Source organism: Athene noctua, chromosome 2, assembly GCF_965140245.1.
Source record: "Athene noctua chromosome 2, bAthNoc1.hap1.1, whole genome shotgun sequence".
NCBI classification, from domain to species: domain Eukaryota; kingdom Metazoa; phylum Chordata; class Aves; order Strigiformes; family Strigidae; genus Athene; species Athene noctua.
This window is the reverse complement of record NC_134038.1, coordinates 1,215,224-1,234,271: the sequence shown is the minus strand read 5'-3', so window position 1 is coordinate 1,234,271 and position 19,048 is coordinate 1,215,224. Positions and strand designations below refer to the sequence as shown.

Sequence of the window (19,048 nt, the reverse complement as noted above, 5' to 3'; positions counted from 1 at the left end):
CTGGCCAAGCCCTTTGCACATGGTCAGGGCACGTGCAGGAGCAGAGCACCAGGCTGCTTTCCATTTGCATTAGCCAAGAATCACGCTTGCAGGGTTTTCGCTTTGGTAGTCTGAAGGCTAAAGAAATTGGATCTGGACTCTCAGGGACTGAGAGAAAGTGATTGAGACGTTCTAAAACACAGAGGCCACCTGCCCGTTGCATATATGCTCATGTTTAATGGGAAAGCCAACACTGAAAGCATCAAAAAGCCTGTGAGGAACCCAGGACTGGTGTCCCGCAGCCCCTGTGGGATGAGCAGGAGTGTCACAGTTTGACAGCCCCGTCTCATCACTCCAGGTCTGATTTCCCTGGCTCCTGCCCAGCCTTGATCCAATTATCTATCCCTCCTTCCTCTAGTTTGTCACCCTCAAGATGCAAGTCCCCATCTGTCCTGGTGGCTGCTCGACCGTGGTCCTTAACCGGTGACGTGAGCTGGAGGGGAGGCGACAAGGATGTGCTGGGTACCGCAGGGTGGGTTAAACAGCCAACTACGTCCTCACAAGAGCACCTTGGGCTTCCCAACCTGAAAACCAGACCTTGAGCTCGCTAACTTGGTGGCAGAAGCAGGATGATGCCCGTGGAGGTGGCATACAACCAGTGGTGGTTGCTGAAGAATGTTAAGGGCAGGCCAGTGACCCAGGCTGTAATTACTGCAGTTAGTAACCATGGGGAAAATAAACGAGTGTCTTCTCTCGTCAGATAATTGATGAAGGGAGAGGAGACCTCAGTTAACATCCGTGTGGCAGCAGGATGGTGATTTGTTGCTCGTGGGTTTGTAGTCCCTTCTTGCCCACTGGCATTGCTCTTCCTTCAGACTCACCGCCCCGGTGCTGGTGGGAAATTGTCTCATCCCACATGGTGGGTTACAAGGGGGGTGAATCTTTTTAATTCCCTGAGAGCCTGCGGGCTGGTGGAGGAGCCAGTCCGGGCTGGGCAGAGCCGCAGGGTGGCTTGAGTCACCACAATGACTGCGAGGAACGATTGTGCTGGTGACTTTATGAACTGACCACTTTAGTGAGTAAATGGAGATAGTTTGGCAACAATCAACTGGTAGCCATCCGGCGAACGAATAAAGGCACTTTGGTAATGAGACTATTTCCCTAATAACCCATCAATGATCAACCGATCACAATTCAACTCCTACAAAACTTATATAAGTGAATATATGTAAGAAAGAAAGAGAGAGAGCAAAAAGAGGAAAGAAAAGAGAGGAGGAGGGGATGGGAAAAGGGGAATCACCACCCTTGGATCCTGCGTTGTTACAGAGTAGCCAGCTTGGTCCATAGGTGGTGGGTCGACAAAGACCTCTACAGAGTCTTTCTTACACATGTGCAATAGGTTGTTCCAGAAGGTTCTTATTTTCTCTGACTTGTACCTGCGCAGTGAGGAAAGTTCTGTCTCTGGGCAACAACAGGAGGGAGGGGAGGAGAAACGGCCCAACGTCCCACCTCCACAGAGCTCGCTCTGCTTTTTCCCCCCCAAGGCATCCTGCTTGAATTGTTTGAGACATCCTCTTTATGCACAGTTTCTTGTTTTGGAACAGTTTGTGACAGAAATCTGCCTCTTAATGATGGAGCAGGAGGAAGAAATCGGTCCTTGGTGAACTCCGTAGCGGATCTCTCTTCTCACGTCTCTCATCGTCTTAGCCTGTTGATGCTGGGCGATGAAGCCGAGCGTTTCTTGGCGCTTCTGACCTAGCAAGGCTTTCCTCATCACCCTGCCCCAATAGTTTGTGCTGTTTGGGGCATGCTCCTACAGTTGTGGAGGGAGTTTCAGGGGTCTGGAAGGGGCTTGATGAGTGGTTGAGGTTCAACAACAGTCTGGAGGGATCCAAACTCATGCAGGTCTTCAGCAGCAAGAAGCTGGCAGGAGGTTCAAGTCCTCAGGAGCTTAAAAGGCTGCTACAGAAAGAGAAAGAATAAATTGTTCCTCACATCCCCTGGAGTGAGGACAAAGTCATGGGCAAGCAACAAGCAGGATACTGGGAGGTGATGGAACCTCATGCAGGGAGATATTTATATATGCCTCTTTGTGGGCATTTTTCTGTAAAACTCCTTAATTGGACTCGCTCCACCTTTTTCTGGAGGACAGAAAGGACAAGTGGCTGTGAAAAAATAACTGAGAATGAGAGAGGAATGAACTGGGAGAGCAGATGGTGCCTCCGGTATCTTCTGTGCCAGCGTGGGACTCGGCGAGGAATTGATAACAAGATGTGCTTCCCCGTGCTGCGGAGACAGCAGCAAGTGCCAGCTCAGATCCCTCCTGTGACACGGGCGATGCTTTCGGCACCTCCAACAAAACCACCTCTGCTCTCCCTCCTGAGTGTCCCCTGCCTGGATGGCATCTCCCAAGGGTTTAAAATGTGGATTGAGAAGATGAAAAACCTGTTACTTGGGGTGATCTGTGTGCCACCCCATTGCACCAAGGCATGCAGGGGTGGAAGAGCCTCTTCTTGCAGAACCCCCCACCCAGTGTCCGTGCAAGCTTTTGGACAAGGTGGAAAAGACTGGAGAGAAATGGAGTAACAAAGAGGGAAATCAAAGTATGGTCTTAAGCAGGTAGAAGTGGGGAAGGCAGTGTGAGCTGGCTGGAGCTGGTGGTTCTGCTGCCCTCTTGAAGAAACAAGGAGCCATCTTCAACCTTCAGGACATGATGCAGAAGATCTCACAGAATCACACAGAATCCCAGAACCATCTGGGTTGGAAAAGCCCTTGCAGCTCCTCCAGCCCAACCATGACCCTCCCCCTGACCGTTCCCAACTCCCCCAGATGCCTCAGTGCTGGCTCAGCCCGACTCTTCAACCCCCCCAGGGATCCCGGGGACTCCCCCCTGCCCTGGGCAGCCCATTCCAACGCCCAACAGCCCCTTCTGCACAGAAATCCTTCCTCAGAGCCAGCCTGACCCTGCCCTGGGCAGCTTGAGGCCATTCCCTCGGGGCCTGGCGCTGGGGCCTTGGCTCCAGAGACTCATCCCCCCTCTCTGCCCCCTCCTGGCAGGGAGTTGCAGAGGGCCAGGAGGTCTCCCCTCAGCCTCCTCTGCTCCAGACTGAACCCCCCCAGTTCCCCCAGCCGCTCCCCAGCAGACCTGTGCTCCAGACCCTGCCCCAGCTCCGTTGCCCTTCTCTGGCCACGCTCGAGTCATTCAATGGCCTTTTTGGGGTGAGGGGCCCAGAACTGAACCCCCTCAGCGAGGGGCGGCCTCCCCAGTGCCGAGCCCAGGGGTCAGATGTTGAGAAGGAAGGTGTTTTGGATCTGCTCAAGGCTGCAGCCCTCCTGCACAGCTTTCTGAAGCAAGTCACTGTAGACATGCTTCCATGAAAGCAGGAGAGAAGGTTTAATTCTTTTTAACATGGTAACTTGGCATAAGGAGAGCTGCCTCCAGCTCTCAGGATCCGTGAGATCTGCTGAGAGTGGTGGGTGGTGAGAAGTGTGCGTTGGGCAAGATGTCAGATGGGGTGTTTTGGCACCAGAACGGGAGCCAAGGCTGGTGGGTTGTTCAGCGTGACCTCTGAGAGCTGTGCTGGCGGTGGGGGGTGTCTGGAGATGGTGTGTGCCGCCAAAAAGGATGGAAAGGCCCTTCTTCTGGGCATCGACTTCCCTCATCTCTGGGATTTCATCGTGAGAAGAGGCTCCAGTGACCCGTAAGTGATGAAAGCTGTGGGTCACCAGGCTCAAGAGGTCCAGTATGGAGTTGGCAGTAACTCAGAGTCTCGTGCTGTCAACTGCTTCAGGTGGACGGGAGCAGAAGCATGAGGCAGCTCTTGGGCCACAGTGTAAGATCACTGTGCCCTCACTGGAGATGCCGTGAGTTGAGACAGCCCTGGAGAATGAACCTGAGCCGGGTGACAAGGCTGCAGCCGGTGGTATCCAGCTCCTGCCCTTCCCAACAGGCACATTTCCCACCAACGGGCTCCATGGAGCACAGGAGAAAGGTTGATCCCCAAAGGTCACCCAACATTTCGGGTAGAACAAGGCGCAAACCACATCCCTGGTGTGCCTGCATGGAGGCATCTCTGTCCAGCTCCAACATCACAACCTACTGCTGGGACATTTGTTTCCTGGCTCTTGCCCAAATTTATGGTGATGTTATGAAATTATTTTCTCCTACTCCCCATCTGACAGCAGCACCCTGGCAAGGTGTTGGGAAACGTCCCAAACGAAGTGATAGCTGCCTTTGAGGCTGGAGCAGTGTAGACATGTCTAAGGCCGAAGGTCAAGCTTGGCTGAAGTTTTGCTCCTCCGAGTATTTGATACTTTGTGAGGAGGTGGTAACTTGAGGTAGTGAGTTGGCCCAAGCCTTGATGTCCACCCTCCCGTAGAGGGGCAGTTTTTCCATGGCAGATGATCTGCCAGCTTGGAGCTGCCTCAGGAGAGGTGGTTTCATTTGAGAAGGGTTGAGTTGCTCCCCACCCCTTGGGCTTTCTTGCTGATCCCAGGACACTGAGCAGCCCTGAGGAGAAGGTTTGACCAGCCCAGATGCAGCCCAGCCAGTCTTACCCAGGTTGCACAACCCCCTGCAACCCAATCTTGCAGAGCTGAGACAATCCTGAGATTATGATTATTTCTGCCCATGAATTATTAATAAAGAGGGGAAAAAAAAAAACCAAAACTTTTTTGATTCATTGCAAATTGCAATTAGGGTTGAAACTGAGAACCTGCAGACGTGCTGCTGGAGCAGCGGTGAGGGAAGGCCCAGCTTTGCGGGACACGTTATCGTTTGGAGGAGATGTCACCCACCAGGACCATCAAATACCTTAACAAGAAGATTGACTTCAAGTGGAGGTGAAGGACATTTCATCCTGGCTCTGGTAGAAGGCTCCAGACTTTTTTCACTTGTGGATGAGTTGGTCTCTGCTGAGCCTGGCTCAGATGAGCTCCTGGTCCCCTCGGCACGTTGCCCAACTGAGCTTTCACCCCTGCTCACACCAGGACCACAGAAGGTGCCTGCTGGGTGGCAATCTGGGGATGATTATTCACATCTCAGAATTAAGAAGGTCCCCGTTGGCGTTTGGTCACACGTGCACCTTGGATGTACAAAAACAGGCTCCAACAGTCAGTTCCCCACCTGATGCCGTGCAGGTTCGGGCTGTGCAGGTAACAATCTGCAAGTCACGCGACAGCAAGAAGCTGTCGGATGCTCCGCGTTGGAAGACGTTCAGTGGAAGCGTGCAGGGCATCATCGCACGGGATGCAGTGAACTTGAGCATCAAGAGAAGGAAGCCATGGACATCCACCAGCACCGCCCCAGCTCCCACTTGCCTCTCTGTGGCCGTCGTGCACATCCTCACAGCCGTGCTGAGATGCTCATCCCACCCAGGGCTGGGCTTTTTTGGTGATGAAGGGGACGGAGGGCAGATGCTGCTCTCACCTCTTGCAGGGCTTGTGCTCCATCCCTTTGGAGACCGAGGTGTCCACGCGTCGTGTGGGTTTAGGCTAAGCTGCCCCTCCCCTCCCTGTCCCGGTGTACCGGTGCTGCCAGAAGTAGTTTGGGGTACAAGGCCATGGGGGTTCACGTTTCGTGGGGCTGGGACATCTCTGCACAGGTCAGGGTTGCATTTTCAAGGTGTTTGTTTTCATTTCTTTTTGAGAATTATTATTTTTTCCTGGTTTCAACATAGCATCTCCCCCTGTGCTCTGCACTGGGGAGGCCACACCTGGAGGTTGTGTCCAGGTTTGGGCACCTCAATCCCAGAGAGATCTGGAGGGGCTGGAGCGAGGGCAGAGGAGGGCAACGAGGCTGGGGAAGGGCTGGAGAATCAATCCTGTGAGGAGGCAGGGCAGGAGCTGGGAGTGTTCAGTGTGAGGAGGAGGAGGCTGAGGGGAGCCCTCATCCCTCTCTGCAGCTCCTGCCAGGACATTGCAGAGAGGCTGGGGCTGGGCTCTGCTCCCAGGGGATCAGGGACAGGACAAGAGGGAACGGCTGGAAACTGCCCCAGGGGAGGCTCAGGCTGGGCAGGAGGAGAAAATGTTTCCCAGCAAGAGTGGTCCGAGAGTGGAAGAGGCTGCCCAGGGAGGGGGGAGTCCCCATCCCTGGGGGGGTTTCAGGGCCGTTGGGATGAGCTGTGGGGGATGTGGGGTAGGGGAGAGCTTTGTAGAGTCGGGCTGAGGGTTGGACTCGATGACCCCGAGGGGCTTTTCCAACCTGAAGGATTCTGGGATTCCGTGATAACCCAGCTCCAGCTGGGATCTGGAGGAGGGTGTTAATCCCGGACAGGGGGCTGGTTGGAGGGGGTGAGCTGGGTTCAGCCCAGTGCTGCGAGGAATGAAAAGCAAGAAGAGGTGGGAAAGATGGGGCTGTGCGTAGGCAGCTTCTCCTTCTCGCCTTGGGATAGAAGATCCCAGCAAGGGGCCGGTCCTGGTCTGGGGCCAGTGGTGGTGTGAGTCCCCATTCCCTGCAAGGCCTGAGCTCCCAAACACCCATGAAACTGTCACCCAATGTACATCTGCCCCAAGGCTTGTCCCCAGTGGGTGGCCGTGCTCCCTCCATCGCCATTTGGCTCCAAGAAGCACCAAGACCCAAGTAGAGAGGGCTGACTCAGGGCTGTCCCCTAGAGACGTGCTCCAAGGGGTGTTCTCACTTTTGGGGGCCTGGCTTTAGAGCCTGCGCATCCCTCGTGCACCCTGGGGGTTGCTGAGGTCTGTGGGAGCCAGGGAGGGCTGCGGGACGGTGCCACTGTGTTTGGGCCAGTGGCAATGCCCTGGTGCCTCCATCACCACCGTGCTCTTCACCTGATGGGAGAGGCTTCGGCATGTGTCCATCCTTCAGGCTCTGCTGCAGCCGAGGGTCTGGGGGGTCACGGGGGCAGCAGTATGGGGGCACCTGTCCCCCTGTGGACACTGGGGGGCTTCGCTCGCTGATGGCGGCGCTGTGTTTCTCCCCGCAGGACGTCGTCCCTGCGATGGAACGCAGGCACCAAGGAGCGGATGCTGATCAAGGTGACCGACCGCGAGCCCAGCTTCCTCATGCACCAAGGCAACGGCTACGCGCCCGAAAACCAACCGGGCACCCGTTCACGGCGACCTTCGGGGGGCCAACAGTCGCCCAACTTACAAACCTTCGCCCCCGACACTGACAACTCTGTTTTCTTCCCGGAGAGGAAGCAGTCGCCCTTCTTGAAGAGGGCTGAGCACGTGGGCAGCTGCTCGCCGCTGCTCGGCCGGGGGGACTCCTTCTGCTCCCCGCTCCAAGCCCAGCACCGCAAGCACTCCAGCGAGTCACAACCCTCCTCGCCCCGCTACGCCTACGAGCCCCCGCTCTATGAGGAACCCCCCATGGAGTACCAGGCTCCCATCTACGATGAGCCCCCCGTGGACATGCAGTACGAAGCCAGCGGGAGCTACAAAGCCGGCTCGCCACAGAAATCGCCCATCCGTAAACCTCACCCCTTCCTGCAGTCGCCCAAACAAGGCTCCAACTCGCCCTACCAGCAGTTGGTGCTCACCAAACAGAAGTGTCCTGACCGGTTCATGAGCCTGGAGTACAGCCCGGCCGGCAAGGAGTACGTCAGGCAACTGGTCTACGTCGAGCAGTCGGGCTCCAGCCCCAAGATGAAAACGGGGTTGAGGCACAAATATTCCCCCAACCCCATCGGCGGCTCCTACTCGCTGCAGCACAGCCCCTGCCTGGTCCGGGACCAACGCTTAGAGATCAAATCAGGTGACTACAGCAGCATGGAAGGACCCGACTTCTGCCCTGGCCCAACCAGTGGCCAGGTGGCCCAGGGCGAGGACTCCATGTCATGGTCCAGCCAACAGGACACCTTGTCCTCCACCGGCTACTCACCCTCCACCAGAAAGAGGAAAAGCCGAAAGCCTTCCCTATCCCACGACCCCAACGCCTCCTCCACGGATGGCTCAGGGGACCGGGAGGTGTTGGGCGAGCAGATGCTGGGGGAGGAACGAGCCACCCCGGGACCCAACAGGTCACCGATGAACCGTACGGAGAGCAAGGCGGCTGAGGCGGAGGCGGCACGGGGCTTCCCCGAGCCCTTCCTGGCACAGGCACGCCTGGCTTGGGAAGCCCAGCAAGCCCACTACCACATGAAACAACGGAGCAGCTGGGATTCCCAAAAGGACGGTTCGGGCTACGAGAGTGACGGCGCCCTCCCTTTGCCCATGCCGGGTCCGGTGGTGCGAGCCTTCAGCGAGGACGAGGCCTTGGCGCAGCAGGACAACAAGCACTGGAAGAGGAACACCTTCGAGAAGCTGGGCTTCCCCCAGATCCTGCTGGAGAAGAGCGTCTCCGTGCAGACCAACCTGGCCTCCCCCGAGCCCTACCTGCATCCATCTCAGGTAACGTCCTCGGGGGTGTCCTCGGCGTGGCGGGGCCTCACCGTGTGCCCCGCGCCGCCAGCCCTCGCCCAACCGCGCGGCATCTCCTCGGATGCCACGCCAGGTTGGGCAGAACCACACTGCGTGGCAGCACGGGCCTCCCCGCCGCCCTCCTGGTTAAAATTTCTTCTTGTAAAGCCAGTTTAAATCCCTGCCTCTACTGCAGAGCCTGCGGGATGGTCCCCAGGGTGAGCTCACACCTGCGTAGGCGCCAAGCGCCAGCACGGGCACCTCTGCACCGTGGCAGCCTCAGCCCTGTGCCGCAGCTTCAGGCGCTGCTTCTCCTCCCTCGCTCTGGCTGCCGCTTGGTGGGAGCCAGCTCCTGGACCCCGAGCACCACCCGGCTCCCAGGGGAGCCTCAAGTGTCCGTCTCCGGTTGGTCCTTTGCAAACTGGTCCCTCAAATTTGGTCTTTAAGGAGCTGGTCCTTCAAAAAAGTTGTTCAATAGCCAGCTGGTCCCTCAAAGTTGGTCCTTTCCAAGCTGGTCCCTCAGATTTAGACCTTAAGAAGCTGTTCCCTCAAAGGTGCTCCATAGCAAGCTGGTCCCTCAAAGTTAGTCCTTTGCAAGCTGGTCCCTCAGATTTGGTCCTTAAAAAGCTGGCCCCTCAAAGAAGTTGCTCCATAGTAAGCTGGTCCCTCAGAGAAGCTGCTCCTTAGCAAGTTGTCCCTCAAAACCTTGGCATGAAGCAGCCACAAGCTTTCCAGGATCTGCTTCCCAGGGCTCTGAGCTGCCTGTCCCCTCTCCGGGACTGAGGTGTTCCAGTCCTGGAGACCCCTTCAGCCCCAAACTCCTATCCCAGAGGAGCTCCTAGAGCTGCCCTAGACCGTTCCTGTGGTGGTGTAGCCCTCCTGCTGCTGATAGCCCACCCTGGGCTCATCCCCTGTGTGCACCTTCCAGCCCATCAGGTGTTTTCCAGCAGCAGCTTCTGGCTTTTAGTTCTCATGTCCTTTCCCCTCAAGCATCTGACACCCCAAATCTGCCCCTCTGACCTGTAGTGCCCCACTCTGGGCAAGGACAGTGATGCTGCCCGTGTCCCTGTGTCCAGAGGAGCCCAGAGATGGGCTGCTGGATGAGGACCACTTGATTTGCTTTTGGATGCATCAAGGGTTGATGTAAGGACACTAGGAAAGTCTATACTGGCTTTTTAAAAATGGATGATGACACCGTGCATGGGGATAAGTTACCCTGGTGAGAACGATCCCACCTGGAAAACTTGGAGCGTGGTATCAACAAGGAAGAGAAAGACCCTGGAAACGGACCTGAGAAACAGCAAATAATCTGGAAACTACTTTTTTTGCCCATGGGAATGTGTAAGAAAATCTGTGGGGTGTTGTGTTCTAAGGCAGAATTTTCCCCACCCAAGCACAAGGTGCTGCACGAGGAAGTTCAAACCCAAAACTGAAGAGCTCCAAATCCACTTCGGCTGCTCACGTTGGCCGGGAGGAGTAGCTGCCACCGTGAGTGGAGCTCAGGGTGGGCTGGGACTCTCCTCCGCTGCCCAGATTCTTTGGTTGATCCTGTCTGACATCGTCCTCAAGCGGAGAGACACCCGTTCCAGCGAGAGCAGATCTTTTGGCAGCTTCTTTGCTTCTCGTGAATTTTTCCCGGTGGTGGGATTCACCGGCGGGATTCACCTGGTACCTTGAGAGTCCTGTTGTCCGTGGGAGCATGTTTATTTATCTGTGTGACTTTATAAACTCGCCCCGTGCCTACACCATCCCCTGGCTGGACTCGGTGGAAGCTGGTGGAGATGCCAACGGGGATTTGCTCATGCCTGGAGATGATTCAATCTCATCTTTTATTGGTGATGATGGTGATCACCAAGGCCTGTACTGACAGACAAGGGGCAGAGGTTTTGGACTGAAGGAGGGTGGGTTTAGTCAGGACGTAATGAAGAAATTCTTTATGATGAGGGCGTGGACCAGGCTGCCCAGAGAAGCTGTGGCTGCCCCCTCCCTGGAAGAGTTCAAGGCCAGGTTGGACGGGGCTTTGGGCAACCTGGGCTGGTGGAAGGTGGCCCTGCCCGGGGCAGGGGGGTTGGACTGGATGATCTTTGAAGGTCCTTCCCAACCCAAACCGTTTGATGATCACATCTGAGTTTGTCACTTGGTTTTAATTCCATTTTCTATGCCCCCAACAGCTGGGGAACCTTCAACATGGGTTAAAGCAGAAGCCTCTTGCGGTGGCCAGCCCCGACGGGGAGCTTTGTGCGGAGGGTTATCACGCTGTCCGTGACAGCAAACGTGGCAGAAATGCAGAAAACAAGAACAAAATGACGCCGGGGGTGACGTGTGGGAAAACACAGAGACCTGGCAGAGGAGAGAAGCTCACAGGAGATGTGACGAGGTGACACAGGCAATGGGGCCATGCCCAGTGTCACCAACGGTGTGTCCCAAGTTGGCCCCACACTGGGGTGCGTCCGAGTCCCACCCACATGGCAGCAGGACTTCCTTCCCCCCCACCACCCCCCAGCACTCTAGAATTTTCTTCTGGGTTTGAGCTTTCCCTAATCCCCGAGCCAAAAGGAGGGTCACCCCATGGGACGGGCGGCGGCAGCCCCCTGCCACCACCCTGCCAGGAAGTCATGGCCGGCTGCCATTGACACCCGATTGCGTAGCCTCTCCGTGTAGCCCTGGGCTTTCCCCAAGTTCTTTTAGGGCTGTGCTAATTAGGGCTGGAGCTAATTTTATATTGACACTATCAGCAGAGGATCCATCCCATTTTGGTGCCTGGGTCACTACCCAGCCTGAGCACGCTGTCTGCTGGAGTGGGCCTGGCTGGAGAAGGCTGATGTCCCACAACCAGCGTGGTCCTTTGCTTCTCCCTGGGTGCCCTGGACGACCAGCGTGGTGGTGGCCCAGCTGGTGGCCCAGCTTTTGGAAGAGCCACAGCTGCGGAGCAAGAAGCCTTGGAGCAAATGCTGCATCTCCTTCCACCCAGAAAGCCCCACGTGCCTTCAGCTGACCAAGCAGGAAGAACCTTTCAGGTGATGTGGCCTCCACGGGAACGGTGAGGCTGGGTCCCTCGGGGGGTGAAGCTCCCATGTCCCCACGGCCAGTTCCTTGTCATTGTCACCACGGTGCAAGATGGGAGTTGAGCAACATCAATGGAAAGAGGAAACCTCAACCTTGGGAAAGAACGAGCTGTTGGGTGAGGAGTCAAGAAACTTGACTTGTTTGAAGAAGCAGAGGCTCAGTCATCTGCCAGCAGCTCTGGTGGCTCTTGGGGTGGCTTCCTTGTTCCCTCATGGACTTGCCACCTCAGCGTGGCCCTGGCTTTTTCCACCTTGTTTCTGCCTCCTGCTTTTCTTCTTTTCCTCATCTAAAGCCCAGCCCCAAGGCTGTGGCACCACTGCAGTCACCTTCCACCTGGTCCCTGCTCGGGGCCACCAACACGGTTCCCCCGCGGATGGTGGGGACAGCAACGTCACCTCTGGATGCTGTGGCACGTCCTTCCCTGCCGAGGAAAGGGCTCATCTCCTGCCCACCCCAACTCACGTCCCCACGGCCACCAAACCCAAGCGATGCTGGTCCAGACGTTGCACTTGCAGAAGAGGGAGGTGACAGACGATGAAGCCACCATTGGTTGGTTGCAGGACCAGGGCGTGGTCCATCCTAAGTGTCCTTGTTTGTCTTTCTCCATGCTGGCCATCAGCTGGTTGGGTGTCCCACCATCTCCTGGGGTGATATCCAGCAGCTGTGCTGGTCCCAGTAGTAGGACACTGGAAAGGTCCTCCCCGGCTGGGCCAGGGTAGATCCTGGCAGCCTGTGTCCCTCCGCACACGGAGCGTAAAGAAACACCACCCATGTTACTCGTGGCTTGGAGGAGCCACCAGCCTCCTCCCGGGCATGGGACCACTGGAGAGCCATGCTTGAACGTGACTTTGGGGAGAGGGGGGTTATTTGGGGGGGCTGGTTACAGGTGAGTGTGTCCCCTCCACGGTGTGCCCGAAGGCCTGGTGGAGCCCAAAGCCACCTGCCCTTTGCTTCGCCCACGTTTTTAATAGCCACCGGCTCCTGTCCATGACTGGAAAGCCTGAGTGACCGGGGTGCCAGGCGTGAAGGGAGCGCAGCTTCACTTAACCCCATTGGTCCCCTCGGTCCCCTCCCTCCTGATGCCAGTCGGTGCTGTGACCCACCTTGGCCGCTGGCACCGGGCCAGCCCCACGTGCCCGTGGTAGCACCGAGGAGCAGCTCCTTGGAGAGGGCGTAGCTTTTGGTGCGAGCATGGGGCAACCTCTGTGCTACAACGGTTGGTTGGTGGGTTGGTTGGTGGGTTGGTTGGTTGGCTTGTTGATCAGTTGATTGGTTGGTTGACTGCTTGGTTTTATTGGCTGATTGGTTGGTTTGTTGATTGGTGGGTTGGGTGGTTGAGTGGGTGGGTGAGTGGGTGGCTGATTAGTTGATTTGTTGATTGGTTGGTTGGTTGGTTGGTTTTGTTGGTTGGTTGATTGGTTGGCTGGTTGGTTTGTGGATTAGTTGATTGATTGGTTGGTTGGCTGCTTGCTTTGTTGATTAGTTGATTGATTGGTTGGCTGGTTGGTTTTGTTGGTTGGTTGATTGGTTGGTTGGTTTGTTGATTAGTTGATTGATTGGTTGGTTGGCTGGTTGCTTTGCTGATTAGTTGATTGGTTGGTTGGCTGGTTGGTTTGTTGGTTGGTTGATTAGTTGATTGGTTTGTTGATTGATTAGTTGATTGGTTGGTTGGTTTGTTGGTTGACTGCTTGGTTGGTTGACTGCTTGGTTTTATTGGTTGGTTGACTGGTGGATTGACTGCTTAGTTTTATTGGTGGGTTGATTGGTTGGTTTGTTGATTGGTTGGTTAGTTAGTTGGTTGGCTTGTTCATGGGTTGGTTGGTTGCTTGGTTTTCTTGGGTGGCTTTGTTGGTTGGTTGATTGGTTGGTTTGTCAGTTGGTTGGTTGGCTGATGGGTTAGTTGGTTGCTCGACTGATGGGTTGGTTGGTTAGTTACTTGCTTGCTTTGGCAGTGCAGTCACACCATTAGTAACATTGACCCGTCTGGCTGTTGTCGCCTAGTCGGAGGATCTCGGTGCCTGCGCCCAGTTCGAGAGCAGCAGACAGACCAGGAACATGATGCCTAGTGCCAGCTGTGTCTTCCCCACCTTCAACCTGCGGAAGCCCTCCTCGGAGACGGACATTGAGAACTGGGCCTCCAAGCACTTCAACAAGCACACCCAAGGGCTCTTCCGCAGGAAGGTGTCCATCGCCAACATGCTGGCCTGGAGCAGCGAGTCCATCAAGAAACCCATGATCATGACCAACGACCGCAACGTCAAGAAAGAGGCGTGCGAGATATTTAAACTGATTCAGATGTACATGGGGGACCGACGGGCCAAGACGGACCAGCTCAACGTGGCCTTGGAGATCGCCACCAAAGGCTGGAGCATGCAGGGGCTGAGAGACGAGCTCTACATCCAGCTGTGCCGGCAGACCACCGAGAACTTCCGTTACGAGAGCCTGGCCCGGGGCTGGGAGCTCATGGCCATTTGTTTGGCCTTTTTCCCACCCACTCCCAAATTTCATTCCTACCTAGAAGGATATATTTACAGGCACATGGATCCGGTGAATGACACTAAAGGTAAGAGCGAAACCGCTGCCCGGTGGCTTTGACCCCTGCTGACGTTGCGACCCATTTATTTATTATTATTATTATTATTATTTTGTTCCCCTTTGCATTCATGAGTCTCCTTGGCAAAAGGTGGGTGAGAAACTCACCCAACAGCCCTCCCGGAGGTGCAACCAGCACGGTGGGGCCTTTGCCACCGTCTTTTCCTCCCCGGCGCACGGAAATCCAACACGAAATGAGCTTTGACACCTTTGCTGCAGGCTCGGCGTCACCTCCGCTGGGGGTGGCCGTAAGCGAGAGGTCCGTGGACTTCTCCTGGCCTGTGAGGACATCTTTAGAGGTCCCGTCCAACCCAAACCATTCTGATTTCATCATCTCCAAATGCTTCTTCTGGCTTCTCAAGTAGCTTTGGATAAAAAAAAAAAAAAACAAAAACAAAAAACAAACAAAACCATGCTGGGAAGGGGACCCAGCTTGATCCTCATCTCCCAAAGGGATTTTTGATCATGGTGGGTGGAAGAGACATGAATTTTGGCTATTTGGCCCCAAATGAGTTGTAGGAGCCCCTCCTCAGTGCAGGGATTGTGGGTGTGTGGCGGGAGGGGACACTGCCTGCTGGCACGGCGGGAGGGTTGATGTCCCCCTCCCATGGGTTGGTGCCATCTCGCAGTGGGTGGTGGATGAGGCAAAGGTGGGGGTCCGGGGCGGGTCCCGGGTTTTCACCGTTGGCCACTCAGCCTTGAGAGATGGCGCCCAAATTGCTCCGGGTGTTTTGGGGCGCCCTTTGGCTCCCCGGGGGCTGGGCAGGGACATCTGGGGGTCACCGGCGCCATGTGGAGCCGTGGCGGATCAGCCTGGGGACAGGAGATGAACCCAACTGAGGTGTCCAACCGTCGGGGGGTGGGAGGTGCCCGTGGCCCCCCCCAGGCGCCCGTGGGCCCCCCAGCAGAGGTGTCGAGCTCATTCCGTCGCGCCCGTGGCTGGATTTGGGGCACCGGTGGGAAACGGGCACCCGCCGGGATGGGCGCCCCCCGCAGCCTGCGCTCCGCTCCGCTCCGGCCCCGCCCGGCCGCCAGCCCTCGCCCCCGTGGGGTTTAGGCTTTATTTTCATTTTCATTTTTAATTTTAGTTTGGGTTTCTGTTTTGTTTCACTTTCATTTTATTTATTTTTATTGTCCCTTTCATTTTTCATTCAGTTTTATTTTCATTTCCATTTAATGTTACGTTTTTCAGTTTTATTTTCATTTTTAGCGTTCATTTTCATTTTTAGTTTTCATTTTCATTTAATTTATTTTTCTCTTCATTTTTATGTTCAATTTATTTAATTTTTTCAGGTTTATGTTCATTTTTAGTTTCGTTTTATTTTCATTTTCATTTCTTTTTTTCATTTTATTTTTTTTCCTGTTTTCCAGTATTATTTTCATTATTTTCAGTTTTATTTTCATTTTATTTTTTTATTTCATTATTTTCAGTTTTATTTTCATTTTATTTTTTATTTCATGCTTTTCATTTTTATTTTCATTTTATTTTTTATTTCATGTTTTTCATTTTAATTTTCATTTTATTATTTTTATTTTCACATTGTTTATATTTTCACTTTATTTTTAAGTTTCACCTTCATTTAATTTTTATTTTCAGTTTTAATTTTCATTTGTTTTTATTTAATTTTTTTCAGGTTTGTTTTCAGTTTACTTTTATTTTCACTTTCATTTCTTCTTATTTTCTTTTTTTAATTTTATTTTTTTATTTCACGGTTTTTATTTTTATTTTCATTTTTATTTTCTTTTTTTATTTTCATTTTATTATTTTTACTTTCATGTTTTTGCTTTTATTTTCATGTTATTTTTATTTTAGTTTTATCTTCATTTAATTTTTATTTTCAGTTTTAATTTTTGTTTTTGAGGTTTATTTTCAATTTTTATTTTCATTTTCATTGATTCGTTTTTATTTGTCATTTCTTTCTTTTCTTTTTTTTTTTTTAATTTTCAGCTTCATTTCATTATTTTATTTGCATTTGCATTTTTATGTTTCAGTTTCATTTTTATTTCCAGGTCTATTTTCATTTTCCCCTTCCGTTCCATTCCCTTGTCTTCATCGCTTTGTTTGTTTCCCAGTGACCCAGCACATTAAAGAAATCCTGGAAAGGACCAATAAGAAGAAATCCAAATTGAGAAAGAAACCCAAGCCCTATATCGAAGAGCACGATGGTAGGGGCCGTGTCACCGCTCGCTTGGGGCTTCTTTCTCTTAGCCCTGGTAGCCCCCCTGCCCCCCCCTGCCCCCTCGGCTCTGCTCCCTGCCTGGACGCTTGGAGGGGCTGCGCTTGCCGGGGCGGGGGCGCGGGGAGCAGGGGCCACCCCAGGGTGGCACAGATGTACTGGATACAGTATTTACTATAAATACAAATGATATAAATATGGTAGGTCATAGATAAATTAATGGCTATTAGATAAATATGGTATATAAATATATATCATATTTCACATTTTTTTATATTATATGATGTTACATATAAATATATATTTATAGATAACATGATTTTTATATATTTTAGATAAAATTATATATTTATAGGTGTAATTATGTACAATATATGAATATATTGTATATATTATATATAATATATATCTAAGGTAAATATATAATATTGAATAGGAATATGAATAATGTAAATATCATCTATAATAAATACAATATACAATAAATATATAAATGTAGAATATTAATATAGAATATTCTATATTAATAGAATATAAGTATATATTATATATATTATATATAACTTTTGTAAGTATATATACTTACATATGTATACTTGTATAATATATACTTATATAAGTATATATATTATGTAAGTATACATTATATATAACTATATATCATATAGATTTATACATTATTTATATTATTTTATATTATATCATATAAAAGTGTAATATCTATTTATACATTATTTATATTCTTCATATAATATTATTTAATGCTCGATAAATACATATTTATGCATTGTTTCTATTATATAATGTTATATCAATCTAAAATGTTATATATGATCATATAAATATATAATGTTATCTATAAATATATTACATATAATATTATATATATGTGTTTTATATAGAAATATACAGATTTAGTAGTAATTATCGAGGTGGAAGGTAGGAATTTAATCAAGCAGAGCCAATTAGAAGGTGCTGATGGGTTTTTTCGGTGCCCGATGGATGACCCTGAGGTGGGCACCACCATCCTTGGTGCCACGGCCGTCCCTGGTGGGGCGAGGGGGACGCAGGATGACCCCCCTTTTCCCAGCATCCCGCTGGGTTTTGGGGCGTTTGCCGGGAACTTATCAACCGGAGCGGGATGCCGGTGAAGCCTCAGCACCCCCGGTAAAACCAGGGAGGTTCCCAGCTCAAGATGAGGGACCTCAACCTGGAGCCCCAGCGGTGGTGGAGCCGGGACCTGGAGCTGGTGGGGGGTGGTGGCACCCCAAGAAACGGCAGCCACGAGTTACGGTCGCCATTTCATAGCGTCACCAACGACGTAGGCATTTGGAGATGACACCAGGCTGAGGGGTGGGGTTGACCCACCCGAGGGACCTGGACAAGGTGGAGAAGTGGGGCCTCATCAAGAGTGAACCTCACTGAGGTTCAACCAGGCCGAGGTCAAGGTCTTGCCCCACGGGGGGTAACCCCCAGCATCAGGTTGCAAGAGGAAGGGCTGGAGAGTGGAGAAGGACTTGGGGTCACTGGTGGGTGACAACGGGGACATGAGCCAGCAACGGTCAGGCAGCCCAGGAAGCCAAGAGTCTCCTGGACTGGGGCTGAAGAAGCGACGTGATCTCGGTGAAGATGTCCCCACCCGTGGCGGGGGGTTGGACTGGATGAGCTTCAAAGGGCCCTTCCAACCCAAACCAACCCATGATTCGATGATTCTACGAATGGGCACCATGTTTGAGGTCATCTGGGCTTGGAGAGCCCCCAAGCCTCCTCTTTCGGGGTGGCTTCAGAGCTGCTCCAACGCATCCATCACACACCCCCCACACACACACACCCCCCGGAGCATTTACTGCACCAAAAAACCATCGGAGAAACTCTCTGAAGACAACAACATCAGGGACGGAGGGAAAATAGGTGAACCCAAGTCCCCAAGTTTGGTTTTAACCAAAAACCTCCCAGCGGGGAGTTGGGGTGACAAGTGGCTGCCAGCCACCAGCTCTTGTCCAGAAGCCCTCTTTTCCCCTCTTTTTCACCAATATGAAATAGAAAAAGCACATTTTTAGCATGCAGACCATCCTCATTGGCGTGATGGACTCAAGATGCGCCAGGACATGCAGCTCCGGTGGCACAAAAGCCACGCCGACGGCAGGACCGGTGCCGGTGTCATGGTTTACAAGCTACTGAAGGAGAGAACCTCCCAGATGATGGAATTTTTAGGCTTTTGGGAGAATTTATGGGGCTGCCAGCATCTTCTGGGGTGGTCCAGAAGGTACCACCAGGTCCCTGAGGCGCGTGGCTGCGGGATGTTGGAGCATCTCCCTTGGGATGAGCCCGTTGGCAGCTTGAGGATGCTCCAAGGGTTGAGGGTGTCATCTCCTTGTTGAAACACACCAGGAGGAGGGGCGGGATGATGCAGAGGGGGATGAGGGTTTAAGTGGTGACATCAGGAGAGGATGTGTAGGGGAGGGTGACGGTGGAAGCAGTGGCTGCGCGGTGAAAAATTATCCCCCAAAAGCCAAGATGTCCCTGCACGAGGCCACCGGAGTGAGCGGGGAGAGGATGGAGCCGAGGGGCCTCCGCGTTTGGTGGGCACAAGGACGTGGCTTTCCCGAGATCTGAGGCTTTTGGGGAGCAGGTTGAGCTGTGGGGACACTCCTTGCAAGAAGGGTCGGGGGGGGGGGGGGTGGTGTGGTGGTGGGGGACACCTCGTCCTCCTCAAACCCACCCTCCCCTCCCCAGGAGCGGTGACGGGGCAGAGATAGAGCAGCACCAGTGCTGCCCCACATCCCGGGGGGACCCTGATGCCCTCCTGGAGCTGGGATGAGCTTCACCCCACCCCAGCAGGGGACAGACCCCCCCCAAAACCCCCCCATGAG

General features: G+C 52.9%; 1 protein-coding gene across 3 annotated transcripts in view; it reads left to right on the top strand.

Moving 5' to 3' along the window:
* Positions 1 to 19,048, top strand: part of ARHGAP39 (Rho GTPase activating protein 39) — a 166,100-nt gene that overhangs the window by 141,497 nt on the left and 5,555 nt on the right. For 2 of the 3 annotated variants that reach the window (XM_074898311.1, XM_074898310.1), the window contains 3 exons: positions 6,924 to 8,331; positions 13,408 to 13,969; positions 16,072 to 16,164. In XM_074898311.1, the coding sequence (XP_074754412.1) occupies positions 6,924 to 8,331; positions 13,408 to 13,969; positions 16,072 to 16,164 (2,063 nt within the window). The remainder of the gene's footprint in view (positions 1 to 6,923; positions 8,332 to 13,407; positions 13,970 to 16,071; positions 16,165 to 19,048) is intronic. The other variant, XM_074898312.1, reaches the window with a different exon arrangement.